This window comes from Acomys russatus, chromosome 30, assembly GCF_903995435.1.
Source record: "Acomys russatus chromosome 30, mAcoRus1.1, whole genome shotgun sequence".
Lineage (NCBI taxonomy): Eukaryota > Metazoa > Chordata > Mammalia > Rodentia > Muridae > Acomys > Acomys russatus.
This window is the reverse complement of record NC_067166.1, coordinates 2,194,461-2,216,418: the sequence shown is the minus strand read 5'-3', so window position 1 is coordinate 2,216,418 and position 21,958 is coordinate 2,194,461. Positions and strand designations below refer to the sequence as shown.

Below are 21,958 nucleotides of genomic sequence, written 5' to 3'. Positions count from 1 at the left end.
CCCAGTTGCACTTTGTGAATAATATCATAAACCAATGAACCATTTGTTCATCTCTATTGACATGATGTAATTTTCACTCCAAGCTTTATTCTAAAAAACATAAAGGCAGCAATTCATTACCTTTAAAACTGTGGAATTTTTAAAATTATAAAATAATGCTAGAAAGCATTTAAAGGTGCTATTTGTATTGAGAGTTTTTTTTTTACTATCAGTATAATCATACTAATTCTTGCATATTCTACGTACATATTTGTACATTGTAAATATTGTTGGCATATTCTAAGTTATGTTATAGACAATTTTTTTCTATTTTTCCTTTGCCTAGCTGTTTTTATTCTGATGGTCTTAAATGTAGGTGACTATTGCTAGTGCTTTGCTACTCTTAACATAATTTGACCATGAAAGCATATGTTTTAATTGTTTACTGGGCCTTACCAATTATATACAGATGCTGGGAATTTCTGATAGTTATAAAACCCAATTTGTATATTCTCTCTCTCTCTCTCTCTCTCTCTCTCTCTCTCTCTCTCTCTCTCTCTCTCTCTCTCTCTCTCTCTCTCTCTCTCTCTCTCTCTCTCCTGATCTCTTATTGAGAGGTGACCTTGTATAGTCCATCTGCCATTTTTCTTAAGTAATAGAGTGATGACTGATAGAGGACCACTGGGTCTTGGAGATAAATGACCCAGTCACATCCAAGTACCTGTCTCTTGTCCTGTTTTCCTTCCAATAATCTTATTTATGTACCCAAATGCCCTCTTGATATTTCAGTTAGACAAGCTATGAAGAATTTAATCTCAGAATGGTAAAAAATAAAGTACTCTTGTTTTTCCTTTGTATTTTGTTGTGTTCCTGCATTAGTGCTGGCTTTGCTACATCACGTGTAGACTCCTGGAGACTATAGGGGATTTCCTCCTCTTGTGTGTGTTCCCCATCCAGTTTATTACTGAACACCATCTTATTTATCTCTGAGATTGCTTTTTGTATTTTCTGCCACAATTACAGATCACTATTTTCACTAGCCGGAGTAATTTCAGCAGTGTTTTTGTGCTCTGGATTTTTCTCGTCTCTTAGCACAATTGAGGTAAATCCTTTTGCCCTGGGTCTATAAATCAATTTGTGAAGACCAGTCTGAATGGTGTTTGTTTTCCTCTGTCTTGCATTACTGAGCAATGTGTTTACTCTTGTTCTAGTGAACCTTATCTCCTTTCCCAACTCTCCCTCCCTTCCTCTTTCTCTCTCACCCTTTTTCTCTCCCTCTCTCCCTCCCTTCTTTTTTTGTTTTGTTCTGAGTTATTTTTTTTTTTTTTAAATCCTGGTCTGCTACATGATGTAAAAAATGTAAAACTTTCTCACTCTGGAAGGAATTAGTTCTGAGATGACATAGCAAATTGCAAACTGCTCTCAATGGCACAGTGCAGATTTGTAATAGGTGACATGGTGTTGGGACTATGCTCAGTGTAACTAATTAGAATATGCATTTGGTGTTATGATTGTATCTTGGCTATAGAATGGAACTAAATTATATAGTTCTAGCATTTGGCAAAATTGCTCAAATTCTTTTATAACACACACCAAAAGATATTTTCTGATTTTTCCACAAATTTAAAGGCTCAGATAAAGAAGTATTAATATGATGAAAAGGAAATATTCCTTATTTGCAAGGAGCAGATGGCACGGGAAGAGGATAAGTACAGCAGACAGCAATTATACCTCTTCATGGCGAAGGCTAAAATAAGACCCAAGAGGGCTAACAGGAGAGTAGGGAGGATTTTCCACACTCTCTGGAGACACAGGGACGGAAGTGTTCCTGGAGGAAATGGGATAGCTCGCCCAGAAGCTAGAAGGAACAACTGTCAGGGCAGGTCTACAGGGTCGCCTTCCCTGACTAGAGGCTTTATTTCATACGCTAAAGCATTACAACTTCATGTGGCTTAACAATTAAATGTTGGTGCAAAATATGACTCATGATCACTGATTATTGTCTCATTTTTTGAGCTTTTTCTGACCCGTGGTTATGTCATTTCAACACTGAGATTCTGTTCCTGCATATTCAGTGTTTTCCTGTTTCTGTGGAAGAAGTCTACTAAAAAAAAGTTCTTAAATTTAGTAAAAAGCTACTTTGCTCAAAATCAACTTTATATATATGTATACATATGTATATATGTATATAAAAATATATAACAGTTTTGTTAAATAAGAAATTTTTAAATAAATATATAATTAAGGTTTTAAATAGATATGTAATTTTAAATAGGTATATAATTAAGGCTTTGGCAATTCCAATTCAAAGCTGTTGTCTTCTCCTTTCGGGAAATGTATATTTATATATAATTCCTCAAATATATGTATATATTCACTTAAACCAATTAAATTATTCTAGGCTGGTTTTAATAAAGGCGATAAAGTAGATGCTTATACAGTAAATTTAAATAGCTAAAAATTAGGACAAAGCTATTCACAAAGACAAGATATCACCTTTAAATAAAAAAAATATTTTATTTTTATCTGAAGGAATCAACACCGCTTAGCACTTAACGGAATCATGGCTATAGTGTGTTTTTCTGAACATATTTTATATTACTACAATTATGTGACAGTAGAAGACAAGTAGCCTCTCTCCCCTCATCCTTCATTGTGACAAACAGCCTATTATTTCTCATCGAAAATACATTATTCGCTTGAATTGCAAAGTAGATAAGCCTTTTCTTATTTATTCTAATAAATAGATTTCAATGATCTTATACATTTTGATGAATAATTTGACAGTCACCATGGCTTTTGCATTTTAACTTAGAATACTTCAGAAAGAAAATAAACTTTTAAAATTAGGTTTTGAGTTTTAGGACTTAGAGAAGCCAAATGTGTCCTCCCCCATTTTATAGTACATTTTCCTGACAGGCGGGAAAATATCAATATAAGAAAATTAGTAGATACCTCTAAAGTCACTGTGAGATTCAACTGCATAGATCAGTTACGTTTATACTTCTTATAACAAAGGGCAAGTATATACTGCAGCAGGTACACTCTCATAGATGTTCACACACAGAGACAAAAGCATAGCATACACATTCACATTACACATTACTACACTGGCACATTTTCTCTCTCTCTCTCTCTCTCTCTCTCTCTCTCTCTCTCTCTCTCTCTCTCACACACACACACACACACACACACACACACACACACACACACACACGGTGAAGGTAAAGGCAATGAAGGGGTCCAGTCCCTGAGCTCTACAATCCTGGCTCTGTGGCGGGCTTTCACTTCCGGCTTCTACTTCTTCCCATGTAACAAGAACAAGCGCTGCAGCTGGAGAGTTGGGTGCCTTTGTGAGCATCCTGTCCATGTTTTTATTATCATGAGTGGGAACACTTAACCTTTCAGAAAACATAACTCACTGTGGGAAGTGTGTTACGCCTCACTTAAGATTAACAGTCCTAAGACACTGAGATAGGTGGGCAGACTCAAAGCTTACTCCTCCTAGGTATGAGTGAAGTTATGGACAGAGTCCATTTACCCGAACTGCAGATATTTTGGGTTTTTTTTTGCTATAATTGAGACTTATTCTTCCTCCCAGGGGCAGCAAGTGCTCCAGTGAACACCAAAAGTAGCCTGATATTTGCCTCTTAGAGATGGCCATGGAATCTACACCTACACTGAAGGATAGAACAGGCCTTCAAGGTTTTCATTCCTTTCTAAATTCCCATTCATCGACTTCTCTAAAGGAATACAGTGCATTTTGAGGGATAAAGTACTAGAACTTCACTAAAAAAGTCTTACTGTTAGATTAGAAATGAGTACTCTAAAACTTCACTAGTATTTCTGAATATTACCTTTCTTAAATGACAAGGTTCCATATTAGGGTACGTCAAATATTAAAATATTAGACCTGTGGTGTAGGAGGACACATAAGCCAATATCTCGGAAAAAACACGCGACTGTTGCGTACCTCTGTGGGTCTTTTACTTCAGTCATGTGAGTATCAGCCTCACATGGCTTCCTTCAGCCACGTGCTCATTCAACTCAACTGGCCTAGTATCACATGGTACCTTTCTGCCCCAAAGTTCCATTGTCTGCCCTTAATTTTCTTGACCTCTTATTAATGAAAGTGTCTGATGACAACTATCCTCCTGGTTTTAAGAAAACTCCTGTTTTCCTGTATGTTTACATGGGAAAGAGATAGAAAGGAGGCACAGTTCTTGGTGCCTCCTCGGGTGGTATTCAACCCCTCCTGAGGATTCTGCCTACGTAGCCTCAGGACCTCCCCAGAGCTCTACCTCCTCGTCCTAATGCACTGGGGTTAGGGCTGCAATATATGGACTTAGAAGGGAGGCAAACTCTGACTTGTGGACTTTCTTGTAAAAGGTAGCTAAGCCAGTATATTTTGTTGATGGAAAAAGAAAAGTTATAAAATCCTGAGCAGATTTGGGAACACAGTCTAGAGTTAGAAACTTTTTAGAATGCCTTTGTTACTGCGCAGTGGTGAAATATTGTTCTGTAGTTACTCTGATCTATGATGCAAAATGCTTTCCAAATATTCCCATTTAAAATTTACCTTATTTTAAATCTACTACCCAAGAGACTGAACCTTTCTGTGTAGTTTCCTCTTAAAAATTCTGACATTTTTGGGGGGAAGTAGTTTTTTTCTCATTAAGGCACTAGTTTATTGAACAAAATATACATATATATTCACTCGGTTAGGTAGAAAAGAAATTTGCTTTAAGCCTCTAACCCTGTGGATGCTGAGCCATGATCATTCATGAAATTACTTCTTTTTTCATTAATTTATTTATTTAATCATGTTGCAACCAAATTGAGGCCTTTGTAGTCTCACCGCCCCCACACACCCGTCTTTCCATCTCCCCTCCTCTTCTCTGAGAAGGGGAGCCCTAACTCCTATGGGTACTAACACACCCTGGCACACCAATTCACAGCGTGATTAAGAGCATTCCTTTTCTACTGAAGCCAGGCATGTCAGGCAAACGAGGCAAAAGAGATCTAAAGGCAGGTAACAAACAGAAACATCCCCTACTCTGATTAGATTATTAGCGGCTCCACGTGATGACTAAGCTGCACATCTGCTACATATGGGTAGGGGTTCTATGTCCAGCCCATGCATGCTCTTTGGTTGGTGGTTCAGTCTCTGTGAGCTGCCATGGGCCCTGGTTAGTTTACTCCTTAGATTTTCTTGTGGTGTCCTTGACCCCTCCAGCTCCTTCAATCCTTTCTCCCACTCTTCAACAAGACTCTTCAAGCTCCGCCTATCTTTGGCTGTGGGTCTCTGCATCTGTTTTCATCAACTGCCGAATGAAGCTTTACAGAGGACAGCTTTGCTAGGCTCCTGTCTGCAATCATAGCAGAGTATCACGAATAGTGTCAAGGGTTCATTCTCTTCCATGGGGTGGGTCTCAAGTTGGGCCATTCATTGGTTGGCCTTGGAACATAATTTTTAAGAGTATTTTTGTAGTTAAAATTATATACTTAGAGTCATTAAAGCTTTTGTCTGTTATGAGTCTTGAAGTTAAAATATTTTTCTCTTTAGAAAATTAGTAAGCAATTTAAAAAATTCTTCTTTTAACTGTTACTCTACATAAATATACCTGATGAAAATACAGAGGTGGAAGCTAGAATCAGGGCTGTGTTTAGCCTTAAGCATGACAGTGATTTGTGAATTTGAATGCTGGGTGGAAGCCCAGATAATAATGATAGTAACCTTTTGGACTCCTCCATTTAGAGCTTGTCAGAAATACTGAATTCTATTGAGTTTAAATGGTGCCAAGTCAATAGGAGTAGGTCCAAATTTCAGTTTTTAGAGTAAAAGTTTGGCAAAGCTTTGTGTCTGTTACAAGGATAGCCTGTTAGCTCAAGTTGATAATGGATCTCGAGTCTTAAAGATCTGTGAGGTTATGTTGTCAAAACAGTATCAGTGGACAGCAGCTTTTTTTTTTTTAATTAATTCAAGGTAGTCTTTAAAGCCGAAATATCTGCACTGTCATAAATCTACAGAGAAGCATACAATGCCTAAAACATTCTGCAAACATAAATCACATTCAAAACATATAAAGTACCTCTGGACAACAACATTATGCTAATTGAACCTTCTACAACTTGATTGGCAGTTTGATTGGCATATTTATTAACACAAAGATCCATTTAGTACATATTATTAGTACCAGGGTTAATTTACCCATCTTCTTTTAGTTTCACCTTATTTTTATCCAAATCATGTTCTCATGGATCAGAGGCACTAAGTGTCCAAGATGGTTCTCTCCAACTAAGAAAACTCCATTTTACTGGAGACATTGGTTGCATAACTTAGACGTGTGAGGATAGTGAATCATGAATTTTTCATGTGAGATGACAGAAGAAAATGAATGTGTATGCTCAGAGAAAGCAGAGGAGAGGGGCTTGAAAAGCACGGCACAGCCAGATTCTGAAGTCTCACCAAGTTAGATTAAGAATTAATGTTTATCTCAAATCAACAACAGTATGAATGCTAGTCTGTTTGTGCATTAGAAAACTTTAGTTATAGGATACAGGAGGGAAAAATCTAGAAATATTAAATAATTTGGGATGTTTAAAAAACACTGAAGTGACAGATGAAAACTACTTGAAATAAGTAATTTGCAATTCAAGAATTTTTGCAGAAGGAAATGAATAGGATTTATTACCTAGGGAAGGCAAAGGCACTGAGTCAGTCTACTGTGGTCTTCAGAAAAGGCTACATTGAACATCAATAAATATAATGCTACTCAGAAGGTAGGTACAAGTGGGGTGTGGAGTGTGAGAAACATTAATAAAGATTTAGACAGCTACAGGTTGACTTAATGTGGAAGTGAATTTAAGACCGTTCAGTAGAGATAGGACCTATGTGATCACTGGACTCTAAGTAACTCCCAAGTTTTTGAATATGTACCCTTTCAAGTTCAGTGAACGTAATATCCACTATAATGGTTATTATATCCATAATATCTATGTATTTTCAACTTTAGAAAACATAGAATGAGTTTAAGGACAAAGAATAACAATGATCAAAGTATTGTGAGGAATACCTTATAGCAAAACAGAAGGTTGTATTGAATAAATAGGAAAACCAATATATAAATAACTTTTCAACATGTTTGAGATGTACTAATAGTAGTTCAACTGGAGTGAAATATATACTGGATATTTTTTATTGAGAAAAGATTTGGGATGTCTTAATAGTGATGAGGTATGACAGAGTCAAAGCAAGAAGAGAGGTAGTGATTAATGGATGGATGAGAGTCACTGAGATTAGAGAGAGAAATGAAAACAAAATAATGTCAAAGGAAAAAACATCACAACCCACTGTGAAGCTGCATAAAGTACATTCTTTCTCAGTAAAATTTGCTCAGCTATGTTCTTGTGACTGAGCTCAGAGGCTTGGCGTGGTGGATTCTGGTAAACATTGGACAGGGATACATAGCATCTCTGGAGACTCCTGTGTTTCTTTCTGGAAATATGAAACTCTTAGCCAGTACTGTTGAAGACCTAGTTACTGTTGAAATAATGAGACAGTTTTGTCTGAGGAGAGTTTCCGTAGAATTAGATGGGTGTTCATAGATATCAGTAAGCATGTAGAGGGTTGTCATAGAGCAAGGTATTATCATGAAAATCCAAGAGAATAGGATTGACTCTTTTGGTGATATTGGAAAAAAATAACCTTTGTGTGATAATGAATAGGAAAAGTGCTGATGCTGCTCAGAGGAACCACATTGGAACAAAATTTTAAAATTCCTATATTAGAAAACCTACCATGAACATAATGCCATGCTCAAATATATACATAGTGATTAAATGAATTTTTATTATATGGGCCGACCATGCTCTCTCCAAGAATCAAAGACCACCTGACAAGAGCTGCAGCACTAGAATAAGTCTTTTTTTTTTTTTCATGTTTTGATGAGGGCTGTCCAACCGACTCTCAAAACACACAACCTGCTTCTATTGCTCTTGCTTACCCACCAAAGGCAGAATATTGGCCTCTATTGCTTAATACAGCATGCACTATAGAAACATGGCCCAGAGACACTGAGCTATAACTGATGTGAACGCTTCTGTGGTACCAGAAGAAGCTATGGAGGCTTCCAGAGGAGGAAGGCAGTTAACAGTCCAACCCACCTACAATGCTTATGAATCACAACAAGAGCCAGTATGACACCACAACCTTACAAGGTGCAATAGTGGCACACACACCTTCCTGGTAAGCAGTAGTTCTTGGGTTGGATTTAAGATCCACTAATCTAGAGAGAAACTATGTCTCGCTGTTGCTTGAGACCCAGCACCTGGCAATGGAAACTTATCCAATTACTCAGTGCTAGTGAAGTCATTGATGTAGGAAAACCCAAAACCATTACTTTTAAGCCAGAACAGTCTCTAACAATCAAACCATTTGTTCATATATTTGCAAATAAGTGTTGTCTTTCCTCCTCATCAAGGAAACCTCTCTGTGCAACAGATGGAGACCACTACATCAAACCACAAGCAATCTAAGTACAGAACTGTGGAACCCAATTCCAATGGCAACACCTACAGAACACTCCCCCAGGCAACACTGTGGGAAAGGGAGTTGTAAGACTACAAGAGTCAGATGATGGGGATGTTGCTATGAGACTGTGTCTCCCAGAAATGTCAGACGCTATACCCTCAAAGTCCTACCAACATGACGGTGTAAACATGAACCGAATAAGAATGATGCCAGTAAATACGCCAAGGTGGGGGAAAGCTCATGAAGCCTCAACTGTAATAAAGATCTACACACAACTAGGTAATGCTGAGAGTTGGCAGATTGTCTTCCTCAGGGAAGAGCACACAAATTGGTTATCCAATACCAAATAGTCATTCCTGAAAACATGAATATGAATAACATTATACAGACAGCATATTTAGGAATAAGAGTATATCCAAATCCAGAGATCTATGTAATAATGATTAATGAAGAAATAAGCCAAAAAATTGAAAGAGAATATGGATGAGCATATGGGAAGGTTATGAGTGATGAAGGGGACGGGGAGAAATGTTATAACTCTACGAGGATCTCAAAATTAACAATAAATGACCATACAATTGAATAAAACCATTTCATAAAAGGACAGCTAAGAAAAATGAAAGCTAAGCACACAAAGATTGGAGGAATAAAATGTAGTGATTAGTAGCTTAAATAAGGACAGGACACAGTTATGACAGTGCCAATGTAGCTATTTGTCACATGATAAAGAATATAACAAAAAAGACAGATTTTCTGAAATTAAAGAGTATCAAAATAATATAAATTTTAGTATACGTTTTTAAGTGTTTATTTAGTTTAATTAATTTAATGGTTTTGTTTAAGCAAAAAGTCATGAGTTTTGAAGAGACTGGCAGGGGGCACTGATAGGTATTAGGGACAAAGAGAGACAAAAGGACATTTGAGATGAAGAGAAAGAAAAAAATTAGATATATTGTACACTGAGAATATATAGGGGGACGTAATCCCCCTCAGGAAAAGTCATAGGGGAGGGGAATAATGGGAAAATGGGGAGGGAGGAGGAATGGGAGGATACAAGGGATGGGATAAACATTGAGATGTAACAAGAATAAATTAATAAAAAAAATAAATAAATAAATAAAAAATTTCAAACAACAAAACTAATGAAAAGTCTGAGGTTGCATTCTCTCATCACAAAATATATTTGGAAAAGTGTGAAGTAATAACTGTGGTTGTCATGCAATAAAATTGGTCACATTATTTAAAAATGTGTTATTTTTTTTCATCTTCTCTTCTTCTTCCTCTTTTCCTTCCTTCCTTCCTCCCTCTTTCCTCTCTCCTTCCTTTTCCCTCTTTCTCTTCCTTCTATCCTCTCTCTCTTTATTCCTATCTTCTATGTCACCCCTTCATTTCCTACGCAATGAACAGGTTGGACAAACTTCGTGAATACAGTTACTGAATGTTATGGTTTATCATCTGGTTAAAACACAGATTCCCAGACAAGCAGTTAAACAATGTATCAAGCACTGTTACAGAGTTGGACAAACTGACCTGGGAGGAATGTCTGTCTTAATTCTATCTCTGCAGGTCAAAACCTCTCCCCTCAGGAACTGCCATTTAAGCCCAGGCTTGAGAATAAATAGGTAGGTCCCAGGAAAGTGATAGTTTGGAGAGACTCGTGTGTCACAAATGCAGGCTTTGATGAACTGTGCTACGTCAATTGTGAGGATCTCAATTTGCTTTAATGTATGAATGTCTATATGGAATACTACTCAGCTATTAAAAACAAGGAATTCCCGAAATTTGTGGATAAATGGATTGAGCTAGAAATGATCATAATGAGTGAGTTAACCCAGAAGCAGAAAGAATCAAATGGTATATACTCACTTATATCTGCATACTAGCCCAAGGGGCATGTCCCACGAAAGCCTTCACTTACCAGGAAACTGGGACAGAGGGGAAGGCATCCTATTGGGACTCTAAATGAGAGACGCATGGGAGAACAGCAAAATAAAAGGATCCAGAGGGTCCTAGAAATCTACAAGTAGAACAATATGATAGGCAGATTTGGGCCCAGGGGTCCCGCTCAAACTAAGGCACCAGCCAAGGACAATACAGGAGGTAAACTTTAAACCCCTTCCCAGATCTAGCCAATGGTCAGAATATTCTCCACAGTTGAGTGGAGAGTGTGATACGACTTTCTCACATACTCTGGTGCCTCACATTTGACCATGTCCCCTGGAGGGGGAGACCTGGTGGCACTCAGAGGAAGGACAGCAAGTAGCCAAGAAGAGACTTGATACCCTATGAGAATATATAGGGGGACGTAATCCCCCTCAGGAACAGTCATAGGGGAGGGGAATAATGGGAAAATGGGGGGGGGGGAGGAATGGGAGGATACAAGGGATGGGATAAACATTGAGATGTAACAAGAATAAATTAATAAAAAAAAAAAAAAAAAAAAGTAAAAAAGGAAGAGTAAGAGATTACAATGTAACGATGGCACAGAGGGCAGTAAAAAAAGCTTTTACTGCAAAGTTAAGTAATTTGAGCTTCATGAAAGTGCTTGGATCTCAAGTAAATGTTTGAAAAGAAAACTTAGAATATCATATTTGAATCATAGAATTACAATATAGAATTGTAAAACTGACATATATTTGAAGAAATGTAAAATTGTACCTAAGTTAATTGAAAGTATTAATAAGATAATGAGGAGGATGTATTAACATGAGGTAAAAACAGTTATTATTTAGAATATCATTTCCTGAATATGAAAGGATAGACAAACTGATTATTAACCTTTTGAAATGCAATTAGCTGAAACAAATTATTGGAAAGGATAACTGCTCAGAAAGTACATTTCTAAGATGACTTATCTTAAGTAATGCTTTATTTATTTTGTCAACAGCTTTGAGCAGAAATTATTTCCAGAAGAATTTACAGTTATGAATTAGTAATAATAAAGTATTAATAATGGGTCTGAAAAAAATTAATGGGTCTGACAGCTCAAATGGTTGGAAAAGATTCATATTATAAGACGAAGATTTCTGGAAAAATGGAAAGATACACTGTGTGCTCTTGTGTCTTCTAAGAGTTCATAATGCAGTCCGTGTGAACAAAAGAATAATCCTATAAAAAAGAAAACATGTTCCAGTGACTCAAGTGAGTCCTATAAAACAATATATATCCACTTCTGCCAATACATCCGGCGGGCTGACAAGGGGATGTAACTCACTCTCAGGTCTGGAAGGAGTCCAAGTTCTGCAGCCGACATACTGCCTTTTACCAAGAGATCAGATCTGACTCAACTGTATCTTGGGTTGCTAACAATTTTTTCCAATTCCTTGTGTAATTTTTCAGGTTTGTTTTCCTTTTAGGCTGAGAGAACAGCTCTGGTATGACTTTCTTCCTTCTTGGGGCTCATTAAAAGACAAATCGTGTGGTTTCTCTGCTGCTAAGATTTGTAGTTCTGCTTTCCTGGCCTCTTACCAAAATTCATTATTCAGTGATTTCTTACAGGCGGCAGATGCCAAGACAGTGAAGCAGCACTGTGTATCTTTCAGAGAAGATCTGACACAAACCCACTCAAATAAATGAGTATTCTGCACTTGATAGGCTCATCTGCCAGAAAAACAGGAGTGTGTGCCAATGTACGATGCCTCTGATGGCCATTGCACAGAGAATTATGAAGCAATATTTTCAGTTCCACAGTCCTGGCCAGAAGTCCATTTTCACCTTCTTCTCACTCTGGACTTTACATCTCTACCAGACTGATAATAAGAAGTGTAGGCTATGAATGTTAAGATCACTGTGCCATTTGTCTAAGCATTGGCTCTATTCTGTGTTTATTCTAGAAAAAAATGTTTTCTTTATTAAAATCTTATGTTGTGACACCAAGAGATACAAAAGATAAGGTGATCATATATATATATATATCTTAATAAAAGTAAGATTCCAGGATATAAAATGATCATTTCCTTATATGGTGATTTAGCAGTTTTCCTTTCTGAGAAATCTTGGTATCACTTTTGTATTTATTGTATTTAATTAATTTATTCAGATTACATCTCAATTGTTATCCAATCCTTTGTATCCTCTCATTACTCCCTCCCTCCTGCTCCCCTGCCCTATGTCTGTGACCTAGGGGGACGTCCTCCCCCACTATAGGCTATCAGGTCACATCTTGGTAGCCTGCATATTCTTTCTCTGAATGTCACCAGGCTTGGCTTCACTTTAAGGGGAAGTATAGTATTGCATTTTATGAGTATATGTGGGGGTGTTGTGTGTGTTTGTGTGTGTGTGTGTGTGTGTGTGTGTGTGTGTGTGTGTGTGTGTAGGCACAGAAGCTGCTCATACCTGTCTGAAGTTTTTTTTTACTTCTTTGGTCTCTACTTTATTTTACTGAGGCAGGATCTTTCCCTGAACTGAGAACTTACTCATTTTGGCTTGTCTAACCAACCAGCAGGTTTTGATTTCTTGCCTCTGTCTCTGGAGTGCTGAGACTAAGGAGCCACTACAACCCAGTTTTCACTTCTAAAACCTGGTCCTCATCCTTGCAGGACAAGTGCTTTATCCACTCAGCCATCTATCCAGTCCAATTATGGAATTTTTGTAATGGAAATACATTTGCATTTGTCTGTCCTCTGTTTCTATGACAGAGTATTTGAATCTAGGTAATTTACGTAGAAAAGAGATTTATCTGTGATCACTTCTGGAGGATAAAGAGCCTGGAACTGGTAATTTGTTCAGAGGCAAAAAGAATGTGGTGATGTGCAAGGGGAGATGGAAAACCTGAGGACTCTGGGCCACTCTCTCACAGCCTCCTGCTCTGTCACTCATCCAGTGCCACAAGCGCTAATTTTGTGGCACATAAGCCTATCTCAGGAAACCTAATACTTATTTTCAAGAAAGATATTAAACCATTTAATAAGAGTGGTAGATCAAAACCTAATAATTTTTCAATGGGCCACATCTCTTTAAGAATCCCCAATAAGGCCATTTCATTCCCTCTCAATGCCATGTCATTGTGAAGGCAACTAGAACCATGCTGCTGCTTGTAGCTCAAAATGCAGAGACAATGCAATGTTCTTGTGGGAGCATCTAACTTATTACAAAGCTAATATGCACAGGAGTGAATAAAGCAGAGACGTGAGTGCATGCAGACTAAAGTTACAATTGAGACTGTTTGTGAACATAATGTTTCTGAAATGAATTCTTTCTCTAACTCCCCTGCAAGAAAATATTATCAAAATATTTGAAATGCATTCAGAAGATCTATTTAATATTAACAAAAGAGTGCTGCTGTTGTTACTAGTGTGGTTTTCACCCGTTTTCTACATGAGCACATAGGCACTTAATATCTGGTGTAATTTTTACTACTGTTAATGAGAAAATAAAAACAGGACAATGCATTTTATCATTTAAAATGTATAAATCTTTATTTTATTGCAAGCTTCCAAGATTAGCTTTCTGAATGTGTTTCAGAAGATAATTTAATTTAAAAAGTATCCAGTTTAGATTGTATGTTAAATCTCTATGAGGTAAGTGTTACTCTGCCTTCATACAAAGAGATTACACTTACAGCTTTCTGTTAGTTTCCAATTTAGCTAACTGCTTTAACTAACTGCATTTCTACACGACTAAACCATTTAACATTTTTTTTTTTTTTGCTGGCACATTTATTTATAATTTTCTCAGTATGTAAGATACTTTGTGGAATAAACTAAGGACATGGCAGTTATGTCTGTCCTTTTTATTTTTCTTTTTTCTTTTTAAATTGTCTGGTGTGTTGAAAAGATATTCTGTGACGTAGCATAGTCTTTATGAATATTAAAAAGATACAGCCAGTTAGCCACATCTGTGCCTTATGCATCCACAAATTTAACTGTGAGAAGAAAGAAAATTTGAATATATTTGGAACAATGAAAAGTCCTCCTGTACCAAACATGTGTAAACATTTTCCTTAAATAATACAACTGAACAACTATTTATATAGCATTTATATTTTATTAGCCATTGTATAGCACTGAGAATTGATTTATGGGGTAAATAGAAGTGACTAGGTTGCAAGCGAAATCTACAGTGGTTTGTACAAGGACGAGAAGCAGCTATAGATTTGGCATGGTAGATCATACTATACAAACAATAAGTAACATACATTCGATGAGTCATGGATAACGATGGATAACATTTTCTCTGTTTCCTAAAGAGAAAAGAAGAAGTGGAAATTTAGATAGATTTGGTTACCCTACTTTAGGTGTAACACTTTTAAGAATATATAATAGCATATAATTTAAACATTTCCATATCAAATATGGCATATCAAAATATGCTCAGTTATCAGGTGCTGTTGATTTGAAATTTCCAGTAATTTTAAATGAGTATTAGAATTGTTCTGTTCATGTTGATACCCAATGGTACTGACAGTAAATGCAAAGTAAGTGGGAGAAAGACCGTACACCGAGGTCAGTTCTGTATCCCAAATATTGAACTTGACATTTTTCAAGCTTTACAATTTTGTAGCTTAAAATATAAACATTGCTATCACTGATTCCTGGTAAGATTTTTCAATATATTCATATGTAATTTAAAAATTTTCCTGATGTTCTTTGAAACACATGGTGTTTTTTTTTTTCAGAGAAAATAATGATAATATTGAATCTGGTGAAGGAATTTTTAAAATATGTAGATACATGGAATTGAAATTTTACGTGAGAAAAAACTGTGACTAAAAATGACGGTTGTGCAGGAGCTTATGCCCCGCCCCACCCCGCCCCATTGTGCAGTGTCAGAAGCATCCTTGCTGTCCTGGATAATTCTAAAAAGAAGAATTTTTCTTTTCTTCTACTTTTCTTTAAACATGCTTTTCTTAATATGTTGGGTTTTCCTCTCAATATTTTGGGCTTCCTTAATTTTTCTCTAAAATTTCTCCCACTACCACATGGACGCTTCTCAGTCACATCTAGGCAGCTGCTGAAGTTTTAAAGTTTCCATGCCTTGGGGTTTTGCTCTTAAATTCCAACAAAATTGTCTATGAGCTTTAAAAAAAAAAAGAAGAAGAACAAAAGAAATGCTGTTCTATTGTCCCATAAGAGGTGGTGAGACATAGAGGAATAGCTGGGTAACAGTCAAAGTGAAAAACTCTTTAAGGAATTGTTGATATCAAGTAAAACTGAAATAGATAAAAATTCATTTTTGGCTTTAAGTAAGCATAATATCATCTTTGTTGAGCGTGCTCATCCCCCTTTCTAAATCGTTAATGTTTGGAATATTGGCCTACATTCTAAGTCGGCTCCCCAACGGATTCTGTCCCTTCTAGACTAGGTGAATGCTAAGTTGGAAAAGAGGGAAAGCTGCCTCTGAGTCTACATTCTGCAATCACTAGAAAAAAAAATGGAAATAAAAAAAGCAGTTTGATTTTTTCCCCACCATGACATTTTGTTGAATATGTAAATGGTCACTGTTTTGTGTTTCCTGAAGTAATATCACCGACTATAAAACAGTTTCATATGAAGCATTACCTGCAACGGCAGCTTTCAAGGTCTTTGCTCAGCTTGAACTTTTCCTCAAGCGTCTGAGCTCAGAAACCTTGATTGGTACTGCGGTTCATCTTTAGTCGTATCTCGTAGTTTTGATGCAGATCTTTCTCATATTTTGTAGTCCCTGTATATTTTCCTTAATGTTAATCAAAACTATTAACAAAGAGATTTTTTTAAGCAGAGAAGGAACTTCTCCCTCTTTCTCAAATTTACTAACTTTAGAGAAAAACAAAACAAAACAAAAATCGGCCGACAGAAATAGTAGACAAAACTTGCCACCAACATTAATGTCATCTAAAGTGTGTACTATGTCTCATGCATTTTTAGATTTAATCTTGGTTATTATACTTTCAGAGCATAATGGCCAGCCTTACTGAGCTATTTCTCCATTGGATACCTTTTCCATATCTCTGTTTCATGCATAGAACTCACATCAGATCTGATGCTGGTGGCATCTTGGTTTGTCACATGATTAGTAAACCGTGACTTTATCTCTCGATGACAGATATTCCACATGACCTATGACCTCGCCAGCGCGGTGGTGCGCATCTTCAACCTGATTGGCATGATGCTGTTGCTGTGTCACTGGGACGGCTGTCTTCAGTTCCTGGTCCCCCTGCTGCAGGACTTCCCCCCGGATTGCTGGGTTTCTCTAAATGAAATGGTTGTAAGTAAATCTCGCTGTTTATCTTATGCAGTTCCAACATTATACCCAAAACTTCAAAGGGTGCCTGGTAGGGTCATCTGCTTCCTGTTCCGTAAAGTCTTTCCCATGGAAGTAAAATCCAATGAACCAGATTCTGTATGATTGAGCCTTAATCTTGTATTCCTGGGAACGTGGCTTCTCTCGCACCTATTTTTGTATGTTTTACTTTGAATACTGAGATATGCTTTATTTGAGTGATATATACACAGACTTATAACAGTGATACAATGTCCTTTCAAGTGTTTTTATGTTTATCAATTAGGTTTGTATGAAGCTCAAGGAAATCTCAGTACTTACTGTGTTTAGAACGAAGAAAACTTAATGAGAAAGATAAATATTAATCTTTACTTTCCAGTATATGTAAATATTTTTTAAATTTAAAATTTAATTTTATTCAGACAAACATATTAACATAAAAATTTCAAGAGAACATGCATTGATATGAGACGCCATACCCGTTTGGTGCTATACTTCCTGTCATTGACATCGGGTGAAATGCTAGTCGCAGAGACCTTCCTTTTTTTTTCTTTTTTCATTTTCTTGTTTTTATTTGTTAAAAAAAAAAAACTCCACCATAAACAAGAACATTTCCCTGAATGTAAACCTTAATAGTATGTAAACACGGTCTTCACTTATTTTTATTGTTACACAGTAATCCATTGTGACTGCATTATGTAATATAAACAGCTCCCTACTGAGGGACATTAGGTTTCTCCAACCATCTCAACAACAAAATGCCTTGTACATCTTTTTCCCCCCAGTGTTTGCCAGTATTTGTTTGAGGGTATGTTTTTGAATATAGAATTGCTAGGTCAGACGATAAATGCTATAAAGCTTTACTGTATCCTTTCAAACTATCTTCTACCATGCTTGATCCATGTTATTTTCTCTCTCAATTGCTTCTTATACTATTTAACCAAACATGCTTTCAGAGTTTGTGCCAGTGTTATCAATGAAATGCATATTAACCTGCATGTCCTTTTGTTAGGAACAAAGTTACTACAGCCCCTCATTTGGTTAAACTTTTATTACTAGAATTGATTTAATCTTGGTAGGTCGCCATCATAGACCCACTAGCCCTTTCTTAGTTTTATAAACATTTTTCAGTATAGAGAATTATTGGTCATTTATTTAAATATGTTGCAACTAGGAGTTTTACACCATTGCTTTGCTTGCATTGCTCAGAGACCTTTCTTAAAATCCTTCTTAAACAGTGGATCTATCAACTGGCTGGCATTTAGCATAAAAACATTTAGTCACTCACCCCCAACAAACACATCCACAAGTGCGCATGGTTTATATATATAAGTTTTCTGACCTTCACACCTAAATGTAAATTCAAAGAGGTTTTTATTTGTTTTTGTTTTTGTTTTTGTTCTTTGTCCCCAGTGCTATGGTAGCCTGTTTGTGCTATTATGTCAGAACACTACACTGGACAGTTTATAAAACACAGACATTTATTTATCATAGTTCAGGAGTCTGTAGAGTTCAAGACCAAGGCACTTCCATGTTCATGCCACGGTTGCAATGTGGGACACGGCGTGTGCATGTCCTGGAGATGAAGAAAGCCACCTTCACACGGCAGAAGGCAGAAGATAACCTTTTCCCAAGGGCACTGCCTGACACCCAATGCCAGTTAGCATCCATGTGCCAAACTCAGTGAGGCTTCAGTTAAGCTCCTACAAGGCAAATTATTGGGAAACACAGAAAGTGTCTAAGAAAATGCCAGACACACCCATGTCTTTTAATCCAGTATTCATCATCAAATGTGAGAAATGTATTTTACAGAAGTTCATATAGAACAATGTAAGGACATTTTTAATGGCTAGGGTCACTTTTCAAACCTGTGATGTTGCCATTATACGTCCCTTGGCTTATCCTTGAGGAAGCAAAATATACAGAAAGGACAGGATTGAGGACACTGTCCAGGAGAGGAAGAGGAGGAGGACAGGAATGAGGACATTGTCCTCTGGGAGAGGGAGAGGAGCATTCGGTCCTCAGGCTATCGTGGGGTGTAGAAGAGAAAAATGAGAGCTACAGCCAGAGCTGACTAATCATTGGCACAAATGCAATACTGAACTTGTCAAATAATTATCATCTTAGGTTTCCCTAGTTATCTTCCAGAAAAAGTTGCAGTTGCCAAAACTGAAAAAGTAAAAGAACTCTTTTCAAGTTTGTATAAAAAGCGTGTAATTGTACAATTTTATTATGGGGCAATATAATATGTATTTAGTGGTAAGCACATTTTAGCAAGTACAATTTTAATGTATTTAGTACTTTTCTTTATGCATGACTACATAAAATTGTGTACTTTGTACAACTGTGTGTGTGTGTGTGTGAGAGAGAGAGAGAGCGAGAAAGAGAGAGAGAGAGAGAGAGAGAGAGAGAGAGAGAGAGAGAGAGAGAGAGAGAGAGAGAGAAATTCTGGGTATCTTTGTATGTTGTGTTGTGTTTAATATAGTTTTTTTTAAACCTCAATGTTGTTTATCACCTCTTATTACACAAAATAATTCTATGAAGTTGCAAAGCACTGCTTCATCCCTTTTTGTTGATTTGGGTTTTTTTCATAAAACTGGAATTTTTAGAAATTACATGAATCAGCTGTTACACAGATATAATACACAGTCATAGGTACAGTTCATATGTATCTGACTATACTATTTGTGGCAAGCACACTTGAACATCTTTGAAACAAGATTATATAGAACAATTAAGAAAGATGATTAAAAAGAAACCTTAACCACAACATCCCATTTACAACAGTGACTACTCTAAATTCAGTGTTTGATTAGATGTCCCTCAGATGAAAAATGGATAAAGAAACTGTGGTACATTTACACAATGGATTACTATTCAGCTATTAAAAAGAAAGCAACCTTGAAATTTGCAGGCAAAGCGATGGAACTAGAAATAATCATCTTGAGTGAGGTAACCAAGACCTAGAAAGACAGGCATGTTGTATACTCACTTATAAGTGGATTTTAGCCACAAAATACAGGATAACTATGCTACAATAACAGACCTAAAGAAGCTAAATAACTGGAAGGACCCTAGATAGGATGCTTAACTCTCATTCAGAAGGACAAATAGAATAGACAGCAGAAACAGCTGAAGAGAAGGAACAGGAAGGGAACCTACCATAGAGCAGCAGTGGATCCGTGCAGATGCTGAGACACTCAGCCAAACTTCTTCGAGGTGGAGCACAGGGAGTCTTATGGTATAGTTGGGGAATAGACGGACCTGGAGGGGTCAGGAGCTCCACAAGGAGACCAATAAAGCTAACAAATCTGGACAGAGGACTGGAGTGGGGGGCGATGCAGAGACTGATGTGCCAACCCAGGACCGTGCATGGTGAGGACCTAGACTCTCTGCTCAAATGTAGTAGACGGGCAGCACAGTCTCCTTGTGGGTCCCATAATATGCAGAGTAGCCACTACTTCTAATGTGGGCTAATCACTTCCTCTTGGCCTAGGTGGCCATGTCAGGCTACAGAGGAAGGGGATACAGGCAGTCCAGGTGACACTTGATAGGATGAGGTCAGGTGTTTGAGCAGGAAATCCCCCATTCTGAGGACTAGGGGAGGGAGGGTCAGTATCATGGAGGGACAGCGGGGCCAAGAGGCTATGAGGGAGGAGGCTATGATTGGAATAGAAATTGAGCAAATTAAAAAATTTAAAAAACTCAAAAGAAAGAGAGAAAAGAAGGAAGGCAGGAAGAAGGAAGGAAGGAAGGAAGAAAGGAAGGAAGGAAGAAGGAAAAGAAAAGCTAAACTGATGGTTTTCTCTATTTGGAAAAAAAATCTAATCTGAAAGTAAAAACAGGAGACTAGAAATCTAGTTGTATGTAAGACACATGAGCCTTTTGTAAGTATGCCATAATAAATATGCTGCGTTGATATTTTCTTTGGTACTGAGATAATGCGTGTATGTCCTTAAATATTATTAAGAACTGCCTACATATTAAAATTATGTATCAAATTAACTCTATTCCTGATCTTTTAGATCTTTTAATCTATATATTAGCTGGTTATTGAGCTAAACCTATGATTAGAAATTCCTACTAACATCCTTGACTAGATATTTGAAGAAAGCAAAATTTTAATATATTTAGTACTTTTCTTTAAGTGTGACTAAAAAATTGTGTATGTCTGAGAGAGAGAGAGAGAGAGAGAGAGAGAGAGAGAGAGAGAGAGAGAGAGAGAGAGAGAGAGAGAGAGAGAGAGAGAGAGAGAGAGAGAAAGAGAGAACCATATCTTGCTATACCTTTGCTTACTGTGTTAGTAACTGGTTTGATATAATCATTGTTACATTAACATTTTCTAGTTTATATTTTGTTACGTGAAAATATTCTTGGTTTCTGTCAGCTAATATCTTTGCTCATAAATTTACACATTTTGTTTTTTTTTAATTTTTAAAATTAATTTATTCTTGTTACATCTCAATGGTTATCCCATCCCTTGTATCCTCCCATTCCTCCCTCCCTCCCATTTTCCCATTATTCCCCTCCCCTATGACTGTTCCTGAGGGGGATTTCCTCCCCCTGTATATGCTCATAGGGTATCAAGTCTCTTCTTGGTAACCTGCTGTCCTTCCTCTGAGTGCCACCAGGTCTCCCCCTCCAGGGGACATGGTCAAATATGAGGCACCAGAGTACATGAGAGAGTCGGTAATTCTTTAAACATTCTGTTTAAAAAGTGTATTTAGTGGACTAGTTAATATAGAGTAGTTCTAATCCAGTGGCATGGTTAACTCTGGTAAGGGATCACATCCAAAGACTTAGAACTGTAACATCCAGCTGGAATAAAGACATGTCCTTAGCATACACCCTTAATCCCCCTGGCTGGAATACACACCCTTAATCCCTCTGTATAGAATATAAACACTTCATGACTTTAACCCTACATCTGCAGTTTAGTACACATCTTTAATCCCAAAGAATGACTTTCAATTGAAAGACAGACAAAGAAAGTGACAATCTCACAATCAGAGAAAGATTAGACAGAATGACTCAGAGATAGGATATGGCCAGCTCTCTTAAGACAAGAGAGAAAAGCTGCTTAAGAGAAGGTCAGAGAGAAAGGGGTAGAGTCTGGAGACAGGACAATAGAGTCTGGGAGTACAGTACAGTGCAGTGCAGTGAAGTGCAAATATGTTTGTTCTGCCCAGTTCCTGGTGTCCGAGGCAGTTTTTGCAAGCAGAGCAATTCAGTGAGAAACCCAGAGAA

General features: G+C 37.1%; 1 protein-coding gene across 1 annotated transcript in view; it reads left to right on the top strand.

The window, feature by feature from the left end:
* Hcn1 (hyperpolarization activated cyclic nucleotide gated potassium channel 1) overlaps positions 1-21,958 on the top strand; it is a 343,450-nt gene that overhangs the window by 190,115 nt on the left and 131,377 nt on the right. Inside the window, exon 3 of the mRNA XM_051172292.1 lies at positions 16,535-16,696. Within this exon, the coding sequence (XP_051028249.1) occupies positions 16,535-16,696 (162 nt within the window). The remainder of the gene's footprint in view (positions 1-16,534; positions 16,697-21,958) is intronic.